Source organism: Oncorhynchus gorbuscha, linkage group LG10 (assembly GCF_021184085.1).
Source record: "Oncorhynchus gorbuscha isolate QuinsamMale2020 ecotype Even-year linkage group LG10, OgorEven_v1.0, whole genome shotgun sequence".
Lineage (NCBI taxonomy): Eukaryota > Metazoa > Chordata > Actinopteri > Salmoniformes > Salmonidae > Oncorhynchus > Oncorhynchus gorbuscha.
In genome coordinates this window covers 43,463,891-43,487,515 of record NC_060182.1, presented here as the reverse complement: position 1 = coordinate 43,487,515, position 23,625 = coordinate 43,463,891, and the positions used below count along the sequence as shown (strand labels likewise).

General features: G+C 41.9%; 1 protein-coding gene and 1 long non-coding RNA gene across 4 annotated transcripts in view; one reads left to right on the top strand and one right to left on the bottom strand.

Moving 5' to 3' along the window:
* The first annotated feature begins 1,126 nt into the window (after positions 1-1,126).
* On the top strand, positions 1,127-8,906 carry LOC124045178. Its single transcript, XR_006840800.1, has 3 exons — positions 1,127-4,832; positions 5,307-5,369; positions 7,955-8,906. It is a non-coding gene; the product is annotated as an uncharacterized LOC124045178 (long non-coding RNA).
* A 13,582-nt stretch (positions 8,907-22,488) lies between these two features.
* tns2a (tensin 2a) overlaps positions 22,489-23,625 on the bottom strand; it is a 46,366-nt gene continuing 45,229 nt past the window's right edge. For all 3 annotated transcript variants that reach the window (XM_046366223.1, XM_046366224.1, XM_046366225.1), the window contains one exon: positions 22,489-22,938. In XM_046366223.1, coding sequence (XP_046222179.1) covers positions 22,797-22,938 — 142 coding nt within the window. In that variant the 3' untranslated portion in view covers positions 22,489-22,796. The remainder of the gene's footprint in view (positions 22,939-23,625) is intronic.

Below are 23,625 nucleotides of genomic sequence, written 5' to 3'. Positions count from 1 at the left end.
GGAAAAACAAAGAAATATGCCCAGGGTCCCTGCTCATCTGCGTGAACGTGCCTTAGGCATGCTGCAAAGCGGTATGAGGACTGCAGATGTGGCCAGGGCAATAAATTGCAATGTCCGTACTGTGAAACGCCAAAGACAGCGCTACAGGGAGACTGGAGACTGGATGGACAGCGTCTTCGCAGTGGCAGACCACGTGTAACAACACCTGCACAGGATCGGTACATCCAAAAATCACACCTGTGGGACAGGTACAAGATTGCAACAACTGCCCGAGTTACACCAGGAACGCACAATCCCTCTATCAGTGCTCAGACTGTCCGCAATAGGCTGAGAGAGGCTGGACTGAGAGCTTGTAGGCCTGTTGTAAGGCAGGTCCTCACCAGACATAACCGGCAACAACGTTGCCTATGGTCACAAAACCACCATCGCTGGACCAGACAGGACTGGCAAAAAGTGCTCTTCACTTACGAGTCGCGGTTTTGTCTCACCAGGGATGATGGTCGGATTTGCATTTATTGTCGAAGGAATGAACGTTACACCGAGGCCTGTACTCGGAGCGGAATCGATTTGGAGGTAGAGGGTCCGTCATGGTCTGGGGCGGTGTGTCACAGCATCATCGGACTGAACTTGTTTTTATTGCAGGCAATCTCACGTTACAGGGAAGACATCCTCCTCCCTCATGTGGTACCCTTCCTTGCAGGCTCATCCTGACAGCATGACAATGCCACCAGCCATACTGCCTGTTCTGTGTGTGATTTCCTGGAAGACAGGAATGTCAGTGTTTTGACATGGCCAGTGAAGGGCCCGGATCTCAATCCCATTGAGAACGTCTGGGACCTGTTGGATCTGAGGGTGAGGACTAGGGCCATTCCCCCCCAGAAATGTCCAGGAACTTGTAGGTGCCTTTGTAGAAGAGTGGGGTAACATCTCACAGCAAATCTGGTGCAGCCCACGAGGAGGAGATGCACTGCACTACTTAATGCAGCTGGTGGCCACACCAGATACTGACTTACTTTTGATTTTGAACCCCCCCTTTGTTTAGGGACATATTATTCCATTTCTGTTAGTGACATGTCTGTGGAACTTGTTCAGTTTATATCTCAGTTGTTGAATCTTGTTATGTTCATTCAAATATTTAGACAGGTTTGCTGAAAATAAATGCAGTTGACAGTGAGAGGATGTTTTTTTTTTTTTTTTTGCTGAGTTCATTTTAGTAAAAATGTAGATACATAATCAGCCTACATGTCAAAGTGTAATCTAGGTGATATGGCTACAGCCTCTCATGTCCACACCGATGCTAACATGAGGGAGGCGCTAGAAAATGTAACCAAACTTTAATGAGACTGCTAATTACATAAATACAGTGCCTTCAGTAGTAGTTACACCCATTGACTTTTTCCAAATTTTGTCTTGTTACAGCCTGAATTTAAATTGGTTTAGTGCGATTTATGGTAAGAAACTAACCAATCTTTAAATATATTAGTTAGTTGGGCTAGGCGTGCCGCTAGCGCCCCACCTCGACAACATCCGGTGAATTTGCAGAGAGCGAAATTCAAAATACAACATTCGTAATATTAATCATTCATGAAAATACAAGTGTCATATATCATTTAAAAGCTTAACTTCTTGGTTATCCAGCCACTTTGTCAGGTTTCAAAAAGGCTTTACGGCGAAAGCATACCATGCGATTAACTGAGGACAGCGCCCCGCGTACAAAGGCGTCACAAGTCAGAAATAGTGATAAAATAAATCACTTACCTTTGAAGATCCTCCTCTGTTTTAAATTCCAAGGGTCCCAGCTACATAACAAATGGTCCCTTTGTTCGAAAAAGTGCTTTATATCCCAAAAAAGTCAGTTTAGTTGGCGCGCTTGATTCAGTAATCCACCGGTTTCCCTAGTTCAAAATGCATACAAATGAATTCCAAAAGTTACCAATAAACTTTGTCCAAACAAGTCAAACAATGTTTCTAATCAGTCCTCAGGTACCGTAATTATGTAAATAAAAGATACAATTTAAGATGGAGAATAGTATGTTCATTACTGGAGATAAATAAATAACAAAGTTCGCGCCACAATACTACAGCCAAAATGGGAGTCACCTAGAAAAACTAGCTTGAAACTCTTTCTAAAGACTGTTGACATCTACTGGAAGCCCTAGGAACTGCAATCTGGAAGGTATTCCAATGAGTGGTGAGCTCCAAAAACAAAAATCTGCATGGATTCTCCTTGGGTTTTTGCCTGCTATATAAGTTCTGTTATACTCACAGACATTATTTTAACAGTTTTGGAAACTTTATAGTGTTTCTATCCAATACTACCAATTATATGCAGATTCTAGCTTCTGGGCCTGAGTAACAAGCAGTTTGGGCACCTCAGTCATCCAAACTTCTGAATACTGCCCCCCCTATCCCTAAGAAGCTAGCTAGGCTTACAGGTTAGTTGGCTAGATTGATGATTTGATGCCAATTAGCATGCTAGCTAGATAGGTAGCTAGCCGGCTATTGGCAATACCAATAACCAGAGACATATATTGTATGTATTGAATATCTCTTTGAGCAAGGTGAGGTTATTAATTAATCATTTTGATGATGTATCAATACACCCAATCACTACAAAGATACAGGCGGCCTTCCTAACTCAGTTGCCGGAAAGTAAGGAAACTGCTCAGGGATTTCACTGAGACCAAAGGTGACTTCAAAACAGTTAGAGTTTAATGTCTGTGATAGGAGAACTGACATTGTAGTTACTCCATAATATTAACCTAAATTACTGAGTGAAAAGGAAGCTTGTACAGAACAAAAATATTCCAAAACATGTATCCCGTTTCCAGGATACAAAGGCACTAATACAAAGTGTTATGTTTGGGGCAAATCAACAGATCACTGATATTTTCAAACATGGTGGTGGCTGTATCATGTTATTAGTGTGCTTGTCATCGGCAAGGACTAGGCAGGTTTTTTAAGATAAAAATAAATGGAATAGAGCTAAGAGCAGGCAAAATCTTAGAGGAAAACTTGATTCAGTCTCCTTTCCAACATATACTGGGAGACACATTCATCTTTCAGCAGGAAAAAATCTAAAACATAAGGCCAAATATACACTGGTTGCTTACCAAGACAACATTGAATGTGGCCTAATTTTGACCTAAATTGGAATGACAATATATGGCAAGACTTAAATGGCTTGATCAATGATCAACCAACTTGACCGAGCATGAAGAATTTTTTAAATAATAATGTGTAAATATTGTACAATCCAGGTGTACAAAGCTCTTAGACTTACTCAGAAAGACACAGCTGTAATCACTTCCAAAGGTGATTCTAACATGCATTGACTCAGGGGTGTGAATACTTATGTAATTGATGTTACAGGTTTAGTTTTTTTGGTTTATATTTCGAGGTAATAACTTACCACGAAGGGCGCACCGATTGGTGTAAGTACACTACATAACTAAAAGTATGTTATGCAGTGCAGCTCTAGCAGGGCAGAAATTTGACAAACTAACTTGTTGGAAAGGTTGCATCATATGACTACCACGTTGAAAGTCACTGAGCTCTTCAGTATGGGCCATTCTACTGCCAATGTTTGTCTATGGAGATTGCATGGCGGTGTGCTCAATTTTATACATACATGGTTGAAATAGCCAAATCCTCTAATTTGAAACGGTGTCGACATAGACCACTCTTATAGAACGAGTGCAAGGAAACAGACAACTAAGAGAAAGGACATTGTGACATCTTGTGGAAAATCAGAGACTTACACCTGAGGATGAAAGACCAGGCCATCTGAAGTGGGCCCAACAGAGATACCCAATGGAGACCTTCAACATGTAAATACATGCATTGCACTTCTTACCCATAAGAACGGCAGTTCGGGGCAAGGTATTAGGGCTAAACTAAGCGTAGTTTACAAATTTATCCAAGTCTCTCTCTCTCTCAAAACACGTGTCATAATGTGTTGGTCCGCTAGGGACCTGTTGTCATTGTATTAAGTTCTAAGCAATAACCTAGACTGTGTGTATCTTATGTTATCATTTAGCTTGTTAGTAAATAAATAATCAACTCAATTTGTGTGGAATGGAATGATTAGTGAGACCCGGGTTTGTGGAGATTTAGTGAGACCCAGGAAATTTAGTAAGACCTGGGTGAGACCCGGGTTTGTGGAGAGTCTACAACTTTCAGAATGAGAATGATTTGAGGAAATGATTGATTGTCTGTTATGATATCGAGATATTCGGGTATACTCTTGAGTTAATTCGGGAAACAGTAACTCATTTAACAAACTTTTCCCGTGGTGCCCCAAGTTACTAATTAGTTCATTGTTACATTATTAATTTAATTGTGTAATAATTAAACATAGTTAATTATTCTAAAAATAGCATGTCATCACATGAATGATAGTCACGTCACGACAAGCCTGATTTCAAAATTGATTAAATAGTTGTTTTTTCACCATCTACCTCACCCCTATGGAGGACCAAGACGGCCAAAATCAAAAATAAATAAATAAACAAGTATATATATGCACATAAATGTAAAAAAAAGAATATACACGGAAATAAATCAACACAATTTGATATAAATGAGTACTTTTGCATTTACTTATTTTTCCAAAATATCTATTTTCCTAATGATGAATTTCTGTATTTATTTATTTCCCTATTTATTTCCTTGACCATTTATTCCTGTATTTATTTATTTTCCTATTTATTTATTTTTGCCAACTTTTATTTATTTATGTATTTCTGTCACTGTGAGCATGTCTACACGACGAGTGTCGGTGTCTGAGCTTCTTCGAGAGGAGGCTGATCGTCTTGAAGAAATAGAGCACTGTAAGTATGATGACACATACTCTGAAAGTATAAATTAGATTTTTGCTGGGCATCAGTTGAACATTATTTGATGTGTACTTTTTGCACACATAGAAACCACATGTTCAGACTGCTAACGTTAACTTAGCAAGAAGACTGGCCAAAGGAACACATGTTCACCAAAGGGAAGAATGCAGACTGGCCAAAGCTAGCTCTAATCATTTGCTTTTCACTCAAATGTTGTAGCATTAGTTAGCTAGCAAACACGGTGAATTGTCTAGCAGTCCACAAAGAGAATATTAGAAGATTTCCCTAGGTATATTGCCAGATACCACTGAAATGGTGCGGTCAAGTTAAGAAATAAGCATGAGTAACTGAGCAATATACTCCTCTGCAGTTTGAATGAAAGTTTATAGCGACATATTTTATGCTGTGGATATCTAGGCCTAATGGTGCATGCTGATCATTTGTATTGTACAATTTCATTGTCAACAGCAAGTTCATCTGGAACCTCATCGGGCACTTCAGGGGGTCAAGTAGGCCTACACCCTGTTGATGGTGAGTTAGCTATCATACAAAGAATGTATTATAATTAATATTATATAATTTATAACCAAGTGTAAAGTAAGAATGTGCCTCCAACAACTGACATATCATTTCATTTACTGTTATATAGCCTGACTTACTTGCCATAAGCATAGTGTACTAAAAATATTAGACAACATGACTCAAGCTAAGCTGATCTATTGGTTGAGAACGTATTTATGAAATCAAAGAATCATCACTTGATCATCACTTGATAGTCAAAAGGGAGCCCTCAACCAGACATTTAAAGTCAATCAACAGTGAACCAAATTGTTTTGTGCAATATTGTGACAATTTGTTTTGTGATGTACATAGGCATGCACAAATCTTACATTTTAGAACATATAACTTGAATGTATAGGGAGTTTCTTGTTGAATTATGAGAAATTCCTGCATGTTTGAATTCAATTTGCATAGTGTATAATACTGACCCTAGATCAGCACCCGTACTCTGATAAGCTTGAACTTCTATGGCTATTAAATGTTAAATCCTACTCATGTCATTTAAGCTAATCTGGGCATGCAGTTATCAAGCTTCTCAGAGTATGGGTGTTGAGCTAGGGTCAGTGTTGCTATGAAGCAAAGAATAAGGATAGCATATAGACAGGGGAAACATGATCATAGATCTGCACCACAGTGCAAGAAGCTGGACAGCTGGCCCAGATATCACACCATTTTGAAGGTCCTGACAGTTAGATGCACAGTCACCGGCCACTTTATTAGGTACAGCTGCATGTTAACGCAAATAGCCTGCTCCTTCGAACAGAGAATAATGTGGCTGCCTGCAACTCAATCTATAGAGTAAAGAGCTTTAGTTGTTGTTCGACAAAAATATTAGAACGGGCAAGATGTGTAATCTAAGCAACTTTGACCGTGGTATGATTGTTGGTGTGGCACATGGTGGTTCCAGCATCTCAGAAACAGCTGCCCTCCTGGGATTTTTACGTACTACAGTCTCTAGAGTATACAGAGAATGGTGCGATAAGAAGTGAGTGGCAGTTCTGTGGGCAAAAACACCTTGTTAATGAGACAGGTCAGAGGAGAATGTCCAGACTCATTCAAGCTAACAGAAAGGCCACAAATGCTCAAATAACAGCAGTTTATAACAATGGTGTGCAGAAGGGCATCTCTTACCGTACAACACCGTCAATAATTCAGGCTGTTGTGGAGGCAAACGGGGGCCCTACGCAGTACTAGATATATGTACCTAATAAAATGTATAATAAAAAATGTATATAATGATGAAAATCAGGTTTGAAAGTTATATTTTTTGTTTGTCATTATCTCACAGGTAATCGAGAAAGCTCACAAGAATTTGTGGGGTTTATTTGAACTTTTGTATAGGGGGCAGCATTTTCACTTTTGGATGAATAGCGTGCCCAGGGTGAACTGCCTGCTACTCTGTCCCAGATGTGAATATATGCATATTATTATTAGTATTTGATAGAAAACACTCTGAAGTTTCTAAAACTGTTTGAATGATGTCTGTGAGTATACCAGAACTCATATGGCAGGCAAAAACCTGAGACAAAAACCAAACAGGAAGTGGGAAATCTGAGGTTTGTAGTTTTTGAACTCACCCCTATCGAATACACAGTGGGATACGGGTTATTTTGCACTTCCTAAGGCTTCCACTAGATGTCAACCGACTTTAGAACGTTGTTTCAGGCTGCTCCTCTGAAGGGGGGCCGGATGAGAGCTGTTTGACTAAGGGATCTGCCTGCAGCCTCGTTCTCAGTCATGCACATTTCGCATGAGAGGTACCTCTCGTTCCATTGCTTTTCTACAGACAATGGAATTCTCCGGTTGGAACATTATTGAACATTTATGATAAAAACATTCTATACTTAGTTTGACAAGTGTTTTCGACCTATAATATACATTTTTGAACTTTCGTCCGACTGGACCAGAACGGATTTGTTTACCAAACGCCCTAACAAAAGAAGCTATTTGGACATAAATGATGGACATTATCGAACAAAACAAGCATTTATTGTGGAACTGCGAGTGCTGGGAGTGCATTCTGATGAAGATCATCAAAGGTAAGTGAATATTTATAATGTTATTTATGACTAATGTTGACTACCCAACATGGTGGATATTTCTCTGGCTGGTTTGGGCTCTGAGCGCCGTTCTCGGATTATGCTTTTTCCGTAAAGTAAAAAAAAAAATCTGACACAGCAGTTGCATTAAGGGGAAGTGTATCTAAAGTTCCATGGATAACACTTGAATTTTCATCAACATTTATAATGAGTATTTCTGTGAATTCATGTGGCTCTCTGCACAATCTCTGCATGTTTTAAAACTACTGAACATAACGCGCCAATGTAAAATTAGATGAAAATTGAACAGGTCCTAACCACATTTTTCACCCTTCAGTGCCTTCTGCACCATGGCAAGCATCAAGGTTCACAATATTGTGGTTTTCATGCATTAAGCATATCCTACCTCCTTCCCTCTTGCCTTTAATTCTTGCCTTTATGTCCTCATGCATTTACCTTCTCTGATATTGACTTATTTTTTTATTCAATTGTTCATCAGAACTGTTTTGTTCCCAGGACGTCTGTGAAAACCTCCTACATTGTGCGCACGACCCAGAATACCCTGGAAGCCTACCGCTACATTGACTGTGGTTCCAACTCCACGGTTCACCAGTCCCCAAACCTCCCTCCCCCACCCACTACAGTCACCACCAGCCACAGTGATGAGTGACAGGGTCACAGGGACCATTGGTGCTCGCCAAGGTGCTGGTAGCCAGACCACAAGAACCAATTCACTCCGAGCATTTGTTTCGACTGCAGGATTATTAGGCTTGGTCACTTGCCTACGTAAATGCATAAAACATTAGCTCATCAGTAAATTATATTTTCAGCTGTTGTGTATTTGACTGATGTTCAGGGTATGACTAATTTACAGGCTCCTGTAGCTTCAACATCCTTGATTTTAGGAGTTAATTAGTTAACCTTGACTTGATCATAGTAACTGGTGTTACTACTGAATTATGACTGTATCCTGCTGTGCTAGTCGTTTTATTTGTAACATTGAGAGCATCCTTTAAAATTTTAGGAAGGTCCTTTAGCGTGGGTTCATGTGATTTAAGGTGCTTGGCATAGTAACAATGTATAAAGCGACTGACATTGTATTGCGCAAGAAGGGAGATTTGTTCTTTGCAATTTATATGGGGGACATGACAAGACTAGTTGAGGGATGTGCTTAAGGCACATATATTGACTCCAATGCTTCCCACAGTTGTGTCAAGTTGGCTGGTTGTCCTTTGGGTTGTGGACCATTGTTGATGCACACGGGACACTGTTGAGTGTGAAAAACCCTGCAGCGTTCTAGTTTTTGACACAAACTATTACGCCTTGCACCTACTACCAGCCTGCTCAAAGGCATTTAAAAATGTTGTCTTGCCCATTCACCCCCAAGCCATAAGACTCCTGAACATCTAGTCAAATGGCTACCCGAACTATTTGCATTGCCCCCCCTCCCATTCCCTCTCCACACCACTGCCACTCTCTGTTGTCATTTATGCATAGTCACTTTCGTAACCCTACCTACATGTATGTACTACCTCAACTAACCGGTGCCCCCACACATTGACTCTGTACCAGCACCCCTGTACCGGCACCCCTGTATATATCGTTATTTTTAATGCTGCTCTTTAATTACTTGTTACTTTTATCTCTTATTCTTATCTGTATTTTTTTGAAAGTGCACTGTTGGTTAGGGGCTCGTAAGTAAGCATTTCACTGTAAGGTCTACCTACACCTGTTGAATTCGGCGCATGTGACTAATATCATTTTATTTTATTTCAATGGCACACACACAATCCATGTCTCAATTGTCTCAAGGCTAAACAACCCTTATTTAACCTGTCTTCTCCCCTTCATCTACACTGATTGAAGTGGATCAGAGTTACATCAATAAGGGATCATAGCCTAGATTAACCTTTTTTGACAGAGTAAGTGTCATGCAGGTAAAAGAGGACCCAAAAGCGACTTAACAGAAACAGAGTTTAATAATGTTCAAAACGGAATAACTGACATCCTCTAGATTTGTAGAGGGGAAAACAACTGGAGAAGCGGCCACAGACTGCAGGTCGCTTCGGGTAGGCGCAGGCCGTAGTCGACTGAGACACCTGCTCACACGCAGCGTCTGATGAAGGCACAAAACACGACAGGACAGGGTGATACACAATCACGGCAAAAAACACGACAGGACAGGGCGAAACGCAATCACAACATGGTGAATACAATACGAGGAACCGACGGAACAGGAACGGATTACAAAGGAATAAATAGGGAATCTAATCAGGGGAAAGGATCGGGAACAGGTGTGGGAAGACTAAATGATGATTAGGGGAATAGGAACAGCTGGGAGCAGGAACGGAACGACAGAGAGAAGAGAGAGCGAGAGAGTGAGAGAGGGAGGGGGAGAGAGAGGGATAGAACCAAACAAGACCAGCAGAGGGAAACGAATAGCATGGGGAGCACAGGGACAAGACATGACAATAAATGACAAACATGACAGTACCCCCCCACTCACCGAGCGCCTCCTGGCGCTCTCGAGGAGGAACACTGGCAGCAACGGAGGAAATCATAGATCAAACGGTCCAGCACGTCCCGAGAAAGAACCCAACTCCTCTCCTCAGGACCGTAACGAAAAACGATAAAAAGGGAAACTAGGGTACTACTCTAAAAAAAAAATGAGAACTAGGGACAGACTGAGACACAGCAAGGGCAGGGACAAGAACAGGAGAGATGCGATGGCAGGGAACAGACTGAGACCCAGCAAGACCAGGAGCAGAAGCAGAAAAAAATTACCAGACTTCTTCTGCGCGCAGTCTGAACACGCAGCCACGAAACGGCGCGTGTCACGCTCCTGAGTCGGCCACCAAAAGCGCTGGCGAATAGACGCAAGAGTGCCTCGAACACCGGGATGACCAGCTAACTTGGCAGAGTGAGCCCACTGAAGAACAGCCAGACGAGTGGAAACAGGAACGAAAAGGAGGTTACTAGGACAAGCGCGCGGCGACGCAGTGTGCGTGAGTGCTTGCTTAACCTGTCTTTCAATTCCCCAGACTGTCAACCCGACAACACGCCCATAAGGAAGAATCCCCTCGAGATCAGTAGAAGCCACAGAAGAACTAAACAGACGGGATAAGGCATCAGGCTTGGTGTTCTTGCTACCCGGACGGTAAGAAATCACAAACTCGAAACGAGCGAAAAACAACGCCCAACGAGCTTGACGGGCATTAAGTCGTTTGGCAGAACGGATGTACTCAAGGTTCTTATGGTCTGTCCAAACGACAAAAGGAACGGTCGCCCCTCCAACCACTGTCGCCATTCGCCTAGGGCTAAGCGGATGGCGAGCAGTTCACGGTTACCCACATCATAGTTGCGCTCAGATGGCGACAGGCGATGAGAAAATAAGCGCAAGGATGAACCTTATCGTCAGACTGGAAGCGCTGGGATAGAATGGCTCCCACGCCTACCTCTGAAGCGTCAACCTCGACAATAAATTGTCTAGTGACGTCAGGAGTAACGAGGATAGGAGCGGACGTAAAACGTTCTTTTAGAAGATCAAAAGCTCCCTGGGCGGAACCGGACCACTTAAAACACGTCTTGACAGAAGTAAGAGCTGTGAGAGGGGCAGCAACTTGACCGAAATTACGAATGAAACGCCGATAGAAATTAGCGAAACCTAAAAAGCGCTGCAACTCGACACGTGACCTTGGAACGGGCCAATCACTGACAGCTTGGACCTTAGCGGAATCCATCTGAATGCCTTCAGCGGAAATAACGGAACCGAGAAAAGTAACGGAGGAGACATGAAAAGAGCACTTCTCAGCCTTTACGTAGAGACAATTCTCTAAAAGGCGCTGTAGAACACGTCGAACGTGCTGAACATGAATCTCGAGTGACGGAGAAAAAATCAGGATATCGTCAAGATAGACAAAAACAAAAATGTTCAGCATGTCTCTCAGAACATCATTAACTAATGCCTGAAAAACAGCTGGCGCATTGGCGAGACCGAACGGCAGAACCCGGTACTCAAAATGCCCTAACGGAGTGTTAAACGCCGTTTTCCACTCGTCCCCCTCTCTGATGCGCACGAGATGGTAAGCGTTACGAAGGTCCAACTTAGTAAAGCACCTGGCTCCCTGCAGAATCTCGAAGGCTGATGACATAAGGGGAAGCGGATAACGATTCTTAACCGTTATGTCATTCAGCCCTCGATAATCCACGCAGGGGCGCAGAGTACCGTCCTTCTTCTTAACAAAAAGAACCCCGCCCCGGCCGGAGAAGAAGAAGGCACTATGGTACCGGCGTCAAGAGACACAGACAAATAATCCTCGAGAGCCTTACGTTCGGGAGCCGACAGAGAGTATAGTCTACCTCGAGGAGGCGTGGTCCCTGGAAGGAGATCAATACTACAATCATACGACCGGTGAGGAGGAAGGGAGTTGGCTCGGGACCGACTGAAGACCGTGCGCAGATCATGATATTCCTCCGGCACTCCTGTCAAATCGCCAGGTTCCTCCTGAGAAGTAGGGAGAGAAGAAACGGGAGGGATGGCAGACATTAAACACTTCACATGACAAGAAACGTTCCAGGATAGGATAGAATTACTAGACCAATTAATAGAAGGATTATGACATACTAGCCAGGGATGACCCAAAACAACAGGTGTAAACGGTGAACGGAAAATCAAAAAAGAAATAGTCTCACTGTGGTTACCAGATACTGTGAGAGTTAAAGGTAGTGTCTCAAATTTGATACTGGGAAGATGACTACCATCTAAGGCAAACATGGGCGTAGGCTTGTCTAACGGTCTGAAAGGAATGTTATGTTTCCGAACCCATGCTTCGTCCATGAAACAACCCTCAGCCCCAGAGTCAATCAAGGCACTGCATGTAGCACCCGAACCGGTCCAGCGTAGATGGACCGACATAGTAGTACAAGATCTAGATGAAGAGGACTGAGTAGTAGCGCTCACCAGTAGCCCTCCGCTTACTGATGGGCTCTGGCCTCTTACTGGACATGAATTAACAAAATGTCCAGCAACTCCGCAATAGAGGCACAGGCGGTTGGTGATCCTCCGTTCCCTCTCCTTATTCGAGATGCGAATCCCTCCCAGCTGCATGGGCTCAGTCTCAAAGCCAGAGGAGGGAGATGGTTGCGATGCGGAGCAGGGAAACACCGTTGATGCGAGCTCTCTTCCACGAGCCCGGTGACGAAGATCTACCCGTCGTTCTATGCGGATGGCGAGAGCAATCAAAGAGTCCACATCTGAAGGAACCTCCCGGGAGAGAATCTCATCCTTAACCACTGCGTGGAGTCCCTCCAGAAAACGAGCGAGCAGCGCCGGCTCGTTCCACTCACTAGAGGCAGCAAGAGTGCGAAACTCAATGGAATAATCCGTTATGGACCGTTCACCTTGGCATAAGGAAGCCAGGGCCCTAGAAGCCTCCCCACCAAAAACTGAACGGTCAAAAACCCGAATCATCTCCTCTTTAAAGTTCTGGAATTTGATAGAGCAATCAGCCCTTGCCTCCCAGATAGCTGTGCCCCATTCTCGAGCCCGGCCAGTAAGGAGTGAAATGACGTAAGCAACCCGAGCTCTCTCTCTAGAGTATGTGTTGGGTTGGAGAGAGAACACAATCTCACACTGCGTGAGAAAGGAGCGGCACTCAGTGGGCTGCCCGGAGTAGCAAGGTGGGTTATTAACCCTAGGTTCTGGAGGCTCGGCAGGCCAGGAAGTAACAGGTGGCACGAGACGTAGACTCTGGAACTGTCCAGAGAGGTCGGAAACCTGAGCGGCCAGGTTCTCCACGGCATGGCGAGCAGCGGACAATTCCTGCTCGTGTCTGCCGAGCATGGCTCCTTGGATCTCGACGGCAGTGTAACGAGCGTCTGAAGTCGCTGGGTCCATTCCTTGGTCGGTTCCTTCTGTCATGCAGGTAAAAGAGGACCCAAAAGCGACTTAACAGAAACAGAGTTTAATAATGTTCAAAACGGAATAACTGACATCCTCTAGATTTGTAGAGGGAAAACAACTGGAGAAGCGGCCACAGACTGCAGGTCGCTTCGGGTAGGCGCAGGCCGTAGTCGACTGAGACACCTGCTCACACGCAGCGTCTGATGAAGGCACAAAACACGACAGGACAGGGTGATACACAATCACGGCAAAAAACACGACAGGACAGGGCGAAACGCAATCACAACATGGTGAATACAATACGAGGAACCGACGGAACAGGAACGGATTACAAAGGAATAAATAGGGAATCTAATCAGGGGAAAGGATCGGGAACAGGTGTGGGAAGACTAAATGATGATTAGGGGAATAGGAACAGCTGGGAGCAGGAACGGAACGACAGAGAGAAGAGAGAGCGAGAGAGTGAGAGAGGGAGGGGGAGAGAGAGGGATAGAACCAAACAAGACCAGCAGAGGGAAACGAATAGCATGGGGAGCACAGGGACAAGACATGACAATAAATGACAAACATGACAGTAAGAACAATGATTCCAAACACCACCCTCATTTTGAAGCTTCCAGTCTGTTATTCGAACTCAATCAGCATGACAGAGTGATCTTCAGCCTTGTCCTCATCAACACTCACACCTGTGTTAACGAGAGAATCACTGACATGATGTCAGCTGGTCCTTTTGTGGCAGGGCTGAAATGCAGTGGATATGTTTTTTTTGGAATTCAGTTAATTTGGATGGCAAAGAGGGACTTTGCAATTACTGCAATTTATATGATCACTCTTCATAACATTCTGGAGTATATGCAAATTGCCATCATACAAACTGAGGCAGCAGACTTTGTGAAAATTAATATTTGTGTAATTCTCAACTTTTGGCCATTGACTGTATATATACAGTACCTGTCCAAAGTTTGGACACACCTACTCATTCCAGTGTTTTTCTTTCTTTCTTTTTCAAAAAATATATTTTATATTTGAGATTCTTCAAAGTAGCCACCCTTTGCCTTGATGACAGCTTTACACACTCTTGGTATTCTCTCAACCAGTTTCACCTGGAATGCTTTTCCAACAGTCTTGAAGGAGTTCCCACATGTTGAGCACTTGTCTGCTTTTCCTTCACTCTGCGGTCCAACTCATCCCAAACCATCTCAACTATTGCCTTACCTCCCTAATCTTACCACATTTGCGCACACTGTATATATATTTTTCAATTGTGTTATTGAATGTACGTTTGTTTATTCCATGTGTAACTCTGTGTTGTTGTTTGTGTCGCACTGCTTTGCTTTATCTTGGCCAGGTCGCAGTTGTAAATGAGAACTTGTTCTCAACTGGCCTACCTGGTTAAATGAAGGTGAAATAAAACATTTATGAAATAAAATATTGTGTTGAGGTTGGGTGGCCATGTCATCTGATGCAGCACTCCATCACTCTCCTTCTTGGTCAAATAGCCCTTACACGGCCTGGAGGTGTGTTGGGTCATTGTCCTGCTGAAAAACAAATGATAGTCCCACTAAGCGCAAACCAAGAAGGGATGGCGTATCACTGCAGAATGCATTGGTAGCCATGCCGGTAAAATGTGCCTTGAATTCTAAATAAATCACTGACAGTGTCACCAGCAAAGCACCATCACACCTCCTCCATGATTCACGGTGAGAACCACATATGCGAAAATCATCCGTTCACCTACTCTGCGTCTCACAACAACATGGCGGATGGAACCAAAAATCTCAGATTTGGACTCATCAGACCAAATGACAGATTTTCACCAGTCTAATATCCATTGCTCGTGCTTCTTGACCCAAGCAAGTCCATTCTTCTTATTGGTGTCCTTTAGCAGTGGTTTCTTTGCAGCATTAAAAAAAATATATATTTCACCTTTATTTAACCAGGTCGGCAAGTTGATAAAGCAAAGCAGTGCGACAAAAACAACGACACAGAGTTACACATGGGATAAACAAACGTACAATCAATAACACAATAGAAAAATCTGTATACAGTGTGTGCAAATGAAGTAAGGAGGTAAAGGTAATAAATAGTGGCGAAGTAATTACAATTTAGCAATTTACACTGGAGTCATATATATGTGCAGATGAGGATGTGCAAGTAGAAAAACTGGTGTGCAAAAAACCAAAAACAAATAGGAGGATGAGGTAGGTAGTTGGTTGGATGGGCTATTTACAGATGAGCTGTGTACAGCTGCAGCTGCTCTGACAGCTGATGCTTAAAGTTAGTGAGGGAGATATAAGACTCCAAATTCAGTGATTTTTACAATTTGTTCCAGTCATTGGCAGCAGAGAACTGGAAGGAAAGGGCCAAAGGAGGTGTTGGCTTTGGGGATGACCAGTGAAATATACCTGCTGGAGCGCGTGCTACGGTTGGGTGTTGCTATGGTGACCAGTGAGCTGAGATAAGGCGGAGCTTTACCTAGCAAAGACTTATAGATGACCTGGAGCCAGTGGGTTTGGTGACGAATATGTAGCGAGGACCAGCCAATGAGAGCATACAGGTCGCAGTGGTGGGTAGTGTATGGGGCTTTGGTGACCAAACAAATGGCACTGTGATAGACTGCATCCAATTTGCTTGAGGCTATTTTGTAAATGATATCGCTGAAGTCAAGGATAGTCAGTTTTACGAGGGTATGTTTGGCAGCATGAGTGAAGGAGGCTTTGTTGCGAAATAGGAAGCCAATTCTATATTTAATTTTGGATTGGAGATGCTTAATGTGAATCTGGAAAGAGAGTTTACAGTCTAGCCATTTCAACCATGAAGGCCTGATTCACACAGTCTCCTCTAAACAGTTGATGTTGAGATGTGTCTGTTACTTGAACTCTGTGAAGCATTTATTTGGGCTGCAATCTGAGGTGCAGTTAACTCTAATGAACTTATCTTCTGCAGCAGAGGTAAGTCTGGGTCTTCCTTTCCTGTGGCGGTCCTCATGAGAGCCAGTTTCATCATAGCACATGATGGTTTTTGTGACTGCAGTTGAAGAAACTTTCAAAGTTCTTGAAGTTTTCTGTATTGAATGACTTTCATGTCTTAAGGTAATGATGGACTGTCTTTTCTCTTGCTTATTTGAGCTGTTCTTGCCATAATATAGACTTGGTCCTTTACCAAATAGGGCTATCTTCTGTATACCACCCATGCCTCGTCACAACACAACTGATTGGCTCAAACGCATGAAGAAGGAAAGAAATTCCACAAATTAACCTTTAACATGGCACAGCTGTTAATGGAAATTCCAGGTGACTACCTCATGAAGCTGGTTGAGAGAATGCCAAGAGTGTGCAAAGTTGTCAAAGGAAAAGGGTGGCTACTTTGAAGAATCTCAAATATAAAATATATTTAGATTTGTTCACCACTTTTTTGGTTACTACATGATTTCATGTGTTATTTCATAGTTTTGATGTCTTCACTATTCTACAATGTAGAAAATAGTAAAAATAAAGAAAAACCTTTTGAATGAGTTGGTTTGTCTAGTCTTTTGACTTGTACTGTGTGTGTATATGTGTGTGTGTGTATATATATGTTAATGTTGAAAATGACTATTGTACCTGGAAATGGATGATTTCTTATGGAATATCTACATAGGCGTACAGAGGCCCATTATCAGCAACCATGATTCCTGTGTTCCAATGGAGTGTTGTGTTAGCTAATCCAAATTTATCATTTTAAAAGGACAATTGACCATTAGAAACCCTTTTGCAATTATGTTAGCACAGCTGAAAACTGTTGTCCTGATTAAAGAAGCAATAAAACTGGCCTTCTTTTGACTAGTTGAGTATCTGGAGCACCAGCATTTGTGGAGTCGATTACAGACTCAAAATGGCCAAAGTACTTTCTTCTGAAAATCGTCAGCTATTCCATGCGAGCAATTGCCAAGAAACTGATGTTCTTGTACAACGCTGTATACTATTCTCTTCACAGAACAGCGCAAACGGGCTCTAACCAGAATAGAAAGAGGAGTGGGTGGCCCTGGTGCACAACTGAGCAAGAGGACAAGTACATTAGAGTGTCTAGTTTGAAAAACAGACACCTCACAATTCCTCTGGTACTTCATTAAATAGTACCAGAAAAACACCAGTCTCAACGTCCACAGTGAAGAGGCGACTCTGGGATGCTGGCCTTCTAGGCAGAGTTGGAAAGAAAAAGACATATCTCAGACTGGCCAATAAAAGATTAAGATGGGAAAAAGAACACAGACACAGAACAGAGGAACTCTGCCTAGAACGCCAGCATCCTGGAGTCGCCTCTTCACTGTGGACGTTGAGACTGGTGTTTTGCTCAGTTGTGCACTCGGGCCTCCCACTCCTCTTTCTATTCTGGTTAGAGCCAGTTTTTCCTGTTCTGTGAAAGGAGTAGTACACAGCGTTGTACGAGATCTTCAGTTTCTTGGCAATTTCTTGCAAGGAATAGCCTTCATTTCTCAGAACAAGAATAGACTGGTGAGTTTCGTAAGAAAGTATTTTTTTTCTGGCCATTTTGAGCGTGTAATCGAACCCACAAATGCTGAAGTCCAGAGAGGACATACGAATAAATAAATAATCACAACGTATTTATCTCATGATCACAACATGAAAAAAAGTTGTTTTGTTGAGATCACGAGATAAATAGGAGTGGACAGTATGGCTGAGGTGGCAGAGCCCATGGTGGATCAGCGCATATGTTTTTATTGATTGTTACACTAATGGATGGTACATTTCATGCTAACATCATGCTTTAATTTATATTTGGAGCACATTATCAGTTTATAAGTTAGAATGTTAGCAAGCTAAATGTCTTTTACCTTGAGCAAAGAGCTCTCTTGGGGCATCTAAGCCATCATGGGGCATTTGAGCCTGTCTCCCAGGCTGTATGCCACCCCCAAGACCACAGCATGCAAGCAACAAAGCAGCTACAGGTCCTTCAGAAACTATTCATACCCCTTGACTTATTCCATATTTTGTTGTTACAGCCTGAATTTTCTCACCAATCTACACACAATACTCCGTAATGACAAAGTGAAGAAAAAAAAGGATTTATCAAATACATAAATATCTAATTTACGTAAGTATTCTCACCCCTTTGCTATGAGCTCAGGTGCATCCAATTGCCTTTGATCATCCTTGAGATACCACTACCACTTCATTGGAGTCCACCTGTGGCCAATTCAATTGTTTGGACATGATTTAGAAAGAAACACACCTGTCTATATAAGGTCCCACAGTTGAAACAATTTCTAGAATGTAGAAAGTTTGGTCTCCATAATTGGAAAATGTAAAAATAAAATATGGAACTACCTAGAGCTGGCTGTTTGAACCAAACTGAGCAACCGGGCAAAAAGGATCTTGGTCAGGGAGGTGACCAATAACCCGATGACCATTCTGACAGAATGAGAGAATGCCTTAACTGAGATGGGAGAACCTGCCAGAAGGACAACAGTCTCTACAGAGTTTCACCAATGGGGGTTTTATGGGAGGGTGGTCACATAAAGCCACTCCTGAGAAGAAGCCACATAACAGCACACCTGGAGTTTGCAAAAAGGCAAGTGAAAGACTGAGATCATAAGGCAAACGATTATGTGGTCTGATGAGAGAAAGTCTGATGAGACCACATAGATGTGCAAAGCTGATGCAGAAAACCCTAAATTACTCAAAGCTGTAATCGCCTCAAACGTGCTTCAACAAAGTATTGACTCATGGTGTGAATACTTATATACATTTGATTTCTGTATTTCATTTTCAATACATTTGCAAAAATTTAAATTTAAACATATTTTCACTTTGTCATTATGGGGTATTGTGTGTAGTTGTGTGAGGGGGGGACATTTTATTCAATTTAATCCATTTTGAATTCAGGCTGTAACGCAACAAAACGTCAATGGGTATGAATGATTTCTGAAGGCACTATGGGCAACAGTAGAAGATTAAACTTAAAAGTAAGATAGGAGGGCAAAGGCTATGTTCATAAGGCAGTTTTATGTTGTTGGGATTGTTCATTTTACTGCCCTAGATTATGGGGGAAACTGCAAATGTTTTAGTTGAGCACAATTAGCTAGTAAATCCAACCCTTATGTCCAAGTTGTTGACAAGATTGTAATACTAAAAGCATAGTCTTGCCAAATACACAGCACTAGCACAGTATGATGTATGTCTGTCTGGAGGCCCAGCTTGGACTCCGTAGTGGCTTGTAAAAGAGATCTTTGTAATGGCAACTGCTGTGGTATTAACCAGGTCAGGATAACTTTAATTACATTAACTCACTCACTGTCCTATTATGTTGAGCATCTTGCTAATGTTGTTTACATTCCAAAGCACACCCTCTTGTTGTCATAGACCTACATAGAATAAGCTAATGAAATGGCTTGAAATTTAGTTTCAGAGTTGTTTTTCGAGAAAGTTAAAAAGTTACATTTGTGTGGTATTTCCAAGTTTGTGGATTGGCTGTTTAATTTGAAGACTATTATTGCACTAAATGGCAATAGAGATGGCCTGAGTGCCTGTCTGTTTGACAATGACTGACAGGGAGTTGGCATGAAAATGACAGCAATGAGTTGACAAGAGCACAAAGATCATGGGACGAGGCTACAATGGAGAAAGGTGAAATTAAAACAGATGATGTGCGACGTAAAAAAATAACTTGATGGATCTTGCTTTTTAGATATTTTTGAATAAATGTATATTTTTCAAATGCAGAATTCTAAAATGGCGAAAAAATAATTAAACTAATAAAGATGGTTATTTTTTGGGACCTGTCTGTATGTCTCCTCTGTTTGTGACATCTTTGTTTCAGGCCTGATTCTTGCTCTTGAAAGAATTAAGCAAAACACATGAGGCTTGAAATTCTGGAGTACAGTTTAGAAACCTAGTGATAATAAATCCAATGAGCAGAAGTCAGACTTGGTACCAGAATTTTAACTTTTAAAAATGTTTTATTATATCCTTCATTTGTGCATACAAAGCTTTCTTAAAAAATAGCATATAACATAGATTTTCTTACAAATGTTTCCTTTTGTCCTCCCTTTCCTAGCTGCATGTGAGAAAATATATTACTACATATAAAGATCAATAAGAAAACAGACCACAATATATTACCGCTGTCATACAAAGTAGTGTCTTTCTATTTCTTACAAAAACAATGCAAAACACTAAGAATACAAATACATGAAGCTTAAAAATATGAACGATTAAATCTTAATACAGGAGTGCTCCGTCTTTGGTTAAGTACATGGGACCTTAGACAACTGGCTGCTTTGTGTGTTAACTTTGTACATAAAGTCATACAGGTAAAAATATATGTGGGAGTTACATTGATATTGTGACTTATTCTTGTCTTGTTTTTAACGTTTGAATACATTTCTCAATGTTATACAGTATAATAAGGACTAGTATTTGCCCCATATTCTAGATAATTGACCCACAAAAAAATTGTGGAATAGAACAAAATGACTATTTGCAGCAATATTGTGTATTGCTCTTAACAGGAAAAGCCATAGGTATATATACAATACATTAAGAGATGGCATTGGTGCGGCCCACCGTTATTCCTTGGTTACTACAAACTTTTCTTTCTAGAGTACAATTCATACGAACGTACATGTGAACAAAACATAACAATACTCCATTATCTCTAGTACTGACCATATCTGTGCCCTAGCCTCTACACACACTGATACCCTAACAACATACCCTCTCTCCCTTGCACATTACAAATAGATGTTTCTCACATTCACTTTTACTTTCTACTGTAGCCTACTAGCAAGTGACGACAAGGCTTTGGTAACTTTAAGGTAATAGGAAATTAAAGGCCCAGTGCTGTTAAAAACTAGGTTTCCTGTGTTTTATATGTATTTCCACACTGAGGTTGGAATAATACTGTGAAAATGATAAATGCCTTTTTAGTTTAAGAGCTGTTTGAAAGGACCGCCTGAAATATCTGCCTGTTATGGTGGGATCGAGGTTTTGGCCTGCCTGGTGACATCACAAGGCGATTAATTTGTTAATAGACAAATAAGAGTTCCAAACCTCTCTGCCAATAACAGCTAGTTTTTCAGTTTTCAGCTTAGACCACTCACAGACAGTTCTAGCAAAATTGTTGCTTGAGAAATTGCTCTTTGCTGAGATTTTTTTTTTTTTTACAAGTTTAATTGAAAACAATTACAATAAGGTACTTAATTGTTACCCAGAATTTATTTGATATTGAGATTTTTTTTAAATGGCTGCATTGGACCTTTAAGGCATTTTTAGACATTTAAACAACTAATACATTTGGACTATACCGTAATTTCCGGACTATAAGCCGCTACTTTATTCCCACGCTTTGAACCTCGCGGTTTATACAATGACGCGGCTAATTTATGGATATTTCCCGCTTTCACAAGATTCATGCCGCCAAAAAACTGAGCACCGTCACATAATGTGACGTAAATCGAGTGCGCTCAAACTTCCCATCATTCTGATTACGGTAGTAATTTTGTCCCCTCATCATGGCAAAGACACGGGGAAATGCATATGATGCAGCTTTCAAGTTGAAGGCGATCGATCTGGCTGTTGGAAAAGGAAATAGAGCTGCTGCACGGGAGCTTGGCCTTAATGAGTCGATGATAAGACGTTGGAAAGCAGCGTGAGGAACTGACTCAGTGCAAAAAGACAACAGCTTTCAGAGGGAAGAAAAGCAGATGGCCCAAAGTATTTGCAGCCACTCGACATCAGTGTAAATCGTGTATTTAAGGTGGCGCTCCTTGGATGACAAGTGGGGAGAAATCCTTCACTAAAACGGGCCGCATGCGAAGAGCAACTTATGGTCAAGTCTGCCAGTGGGTCCTGACAGCGTGGAGCATTGGGTTTTGAAAGGCTGGACTGCTGCGTGTTGAAGGGGCAGCATGAGCTCAGCGGGGTATTTGCCTCCGGATGAATGTGCGAGAGCGACAATGAAAACGATCCAGCATCGGATGAAGCAATTCTGAGGCTATTCAACTCCGACATCAAAGGAGATGGCTTCAGTGGTTTCAGTGCACAGGAGGAGGAAGATAGTGACCAATGACTTTCTTGGTAGGCCACTGTTTAATTTTTGTTACAAGCCGTGTTTCGTTTAAAGGCTGTGTAAAGTTCATTTGTTTCAATGTACCGGTAGGCACCTGCGGCTTATAGACATGTGCGGCTTATTTATGTACAAAATACATCTTTTTTAATAATTCAGTGGGTGCGGTTTATATTCAGGTGCGCTTAATAGTCCAGCAATTACGGTAATTCAAAATGCCAGTCATGTTTGAAATGTTGAGCCTTTTGGTTCCAAAACTCAGTCTTTAAGAAGAGGCCACCGCCAATGGTGCTTTGTGGGTCTGTAAAGCATTTGTTTTGAAGCCTCCTCTTTGGGAGTTGTAACACTGTTGACAGTGTAACACCGGTGACGGGTCTTTGGCTTGGTTCTCTACCTGCGCTGCGGCCCTAACATCACCTTGTTGATGAAGTTGACAATGGCAGAGGCTGGCTGCTCCGGGTCGAGCTCAGCAAACAGATGACACACGTTTTCTGCCATGCTGCCTGGCTTCTTGGCTACAAACCCAAACACCCTATTGAACAGAAGGAGGAGGGGGAGACAGGAAATAGATATTAGAGGGTTAGAAATACACACCTAGGGCAAGATTCGAACCTGACTGCAAAATATCTGCATTATAATGCAATTGACATTTAAAAACAAGGTTTCTTGCGTTTGCGGAAACTGCATTCATGGTAAACATTGCATATGTCTGCTCAATCGGAAATGACCTTTAAATATAAATTGCACTATATTGCAATTATTCTGCATTCCGGATTGAATCAAGCCCCTATTTAGACATATTGATGCCCATTCTTACTGGTTTAATACTATGAGTGAGACTTCTGTTACTAAACGCTCAATTCAATCAGATCTGTTTTGGCAGTGTCAGAGATGTCAAATTCTTAAGTGGCTCCCGGCGTTAGAGGTCGACCGATTAATCGGAATGGCTGATTAATTAGGGCCGATTTCAAGTTTTCCTAACGATCGGAAATCGATATTTTTGGGCGCCGATTTCCGATTATTAAAAAAATAAATAATAATAATACAAATTTAAAAAACTTGTATTTAGCTAAGCAAGTCAGTTAAGAACACATTCTTATTTTCAATGACTGCCTAGGAGCTGTGGGTTAACTGCCTTGTCAGCTCAGGGGATCCAATCTTACAACTGCACAGTTAAGTAGTCCGACGCTCTAACTCCACGAGTAGCCTGCCTGTTACA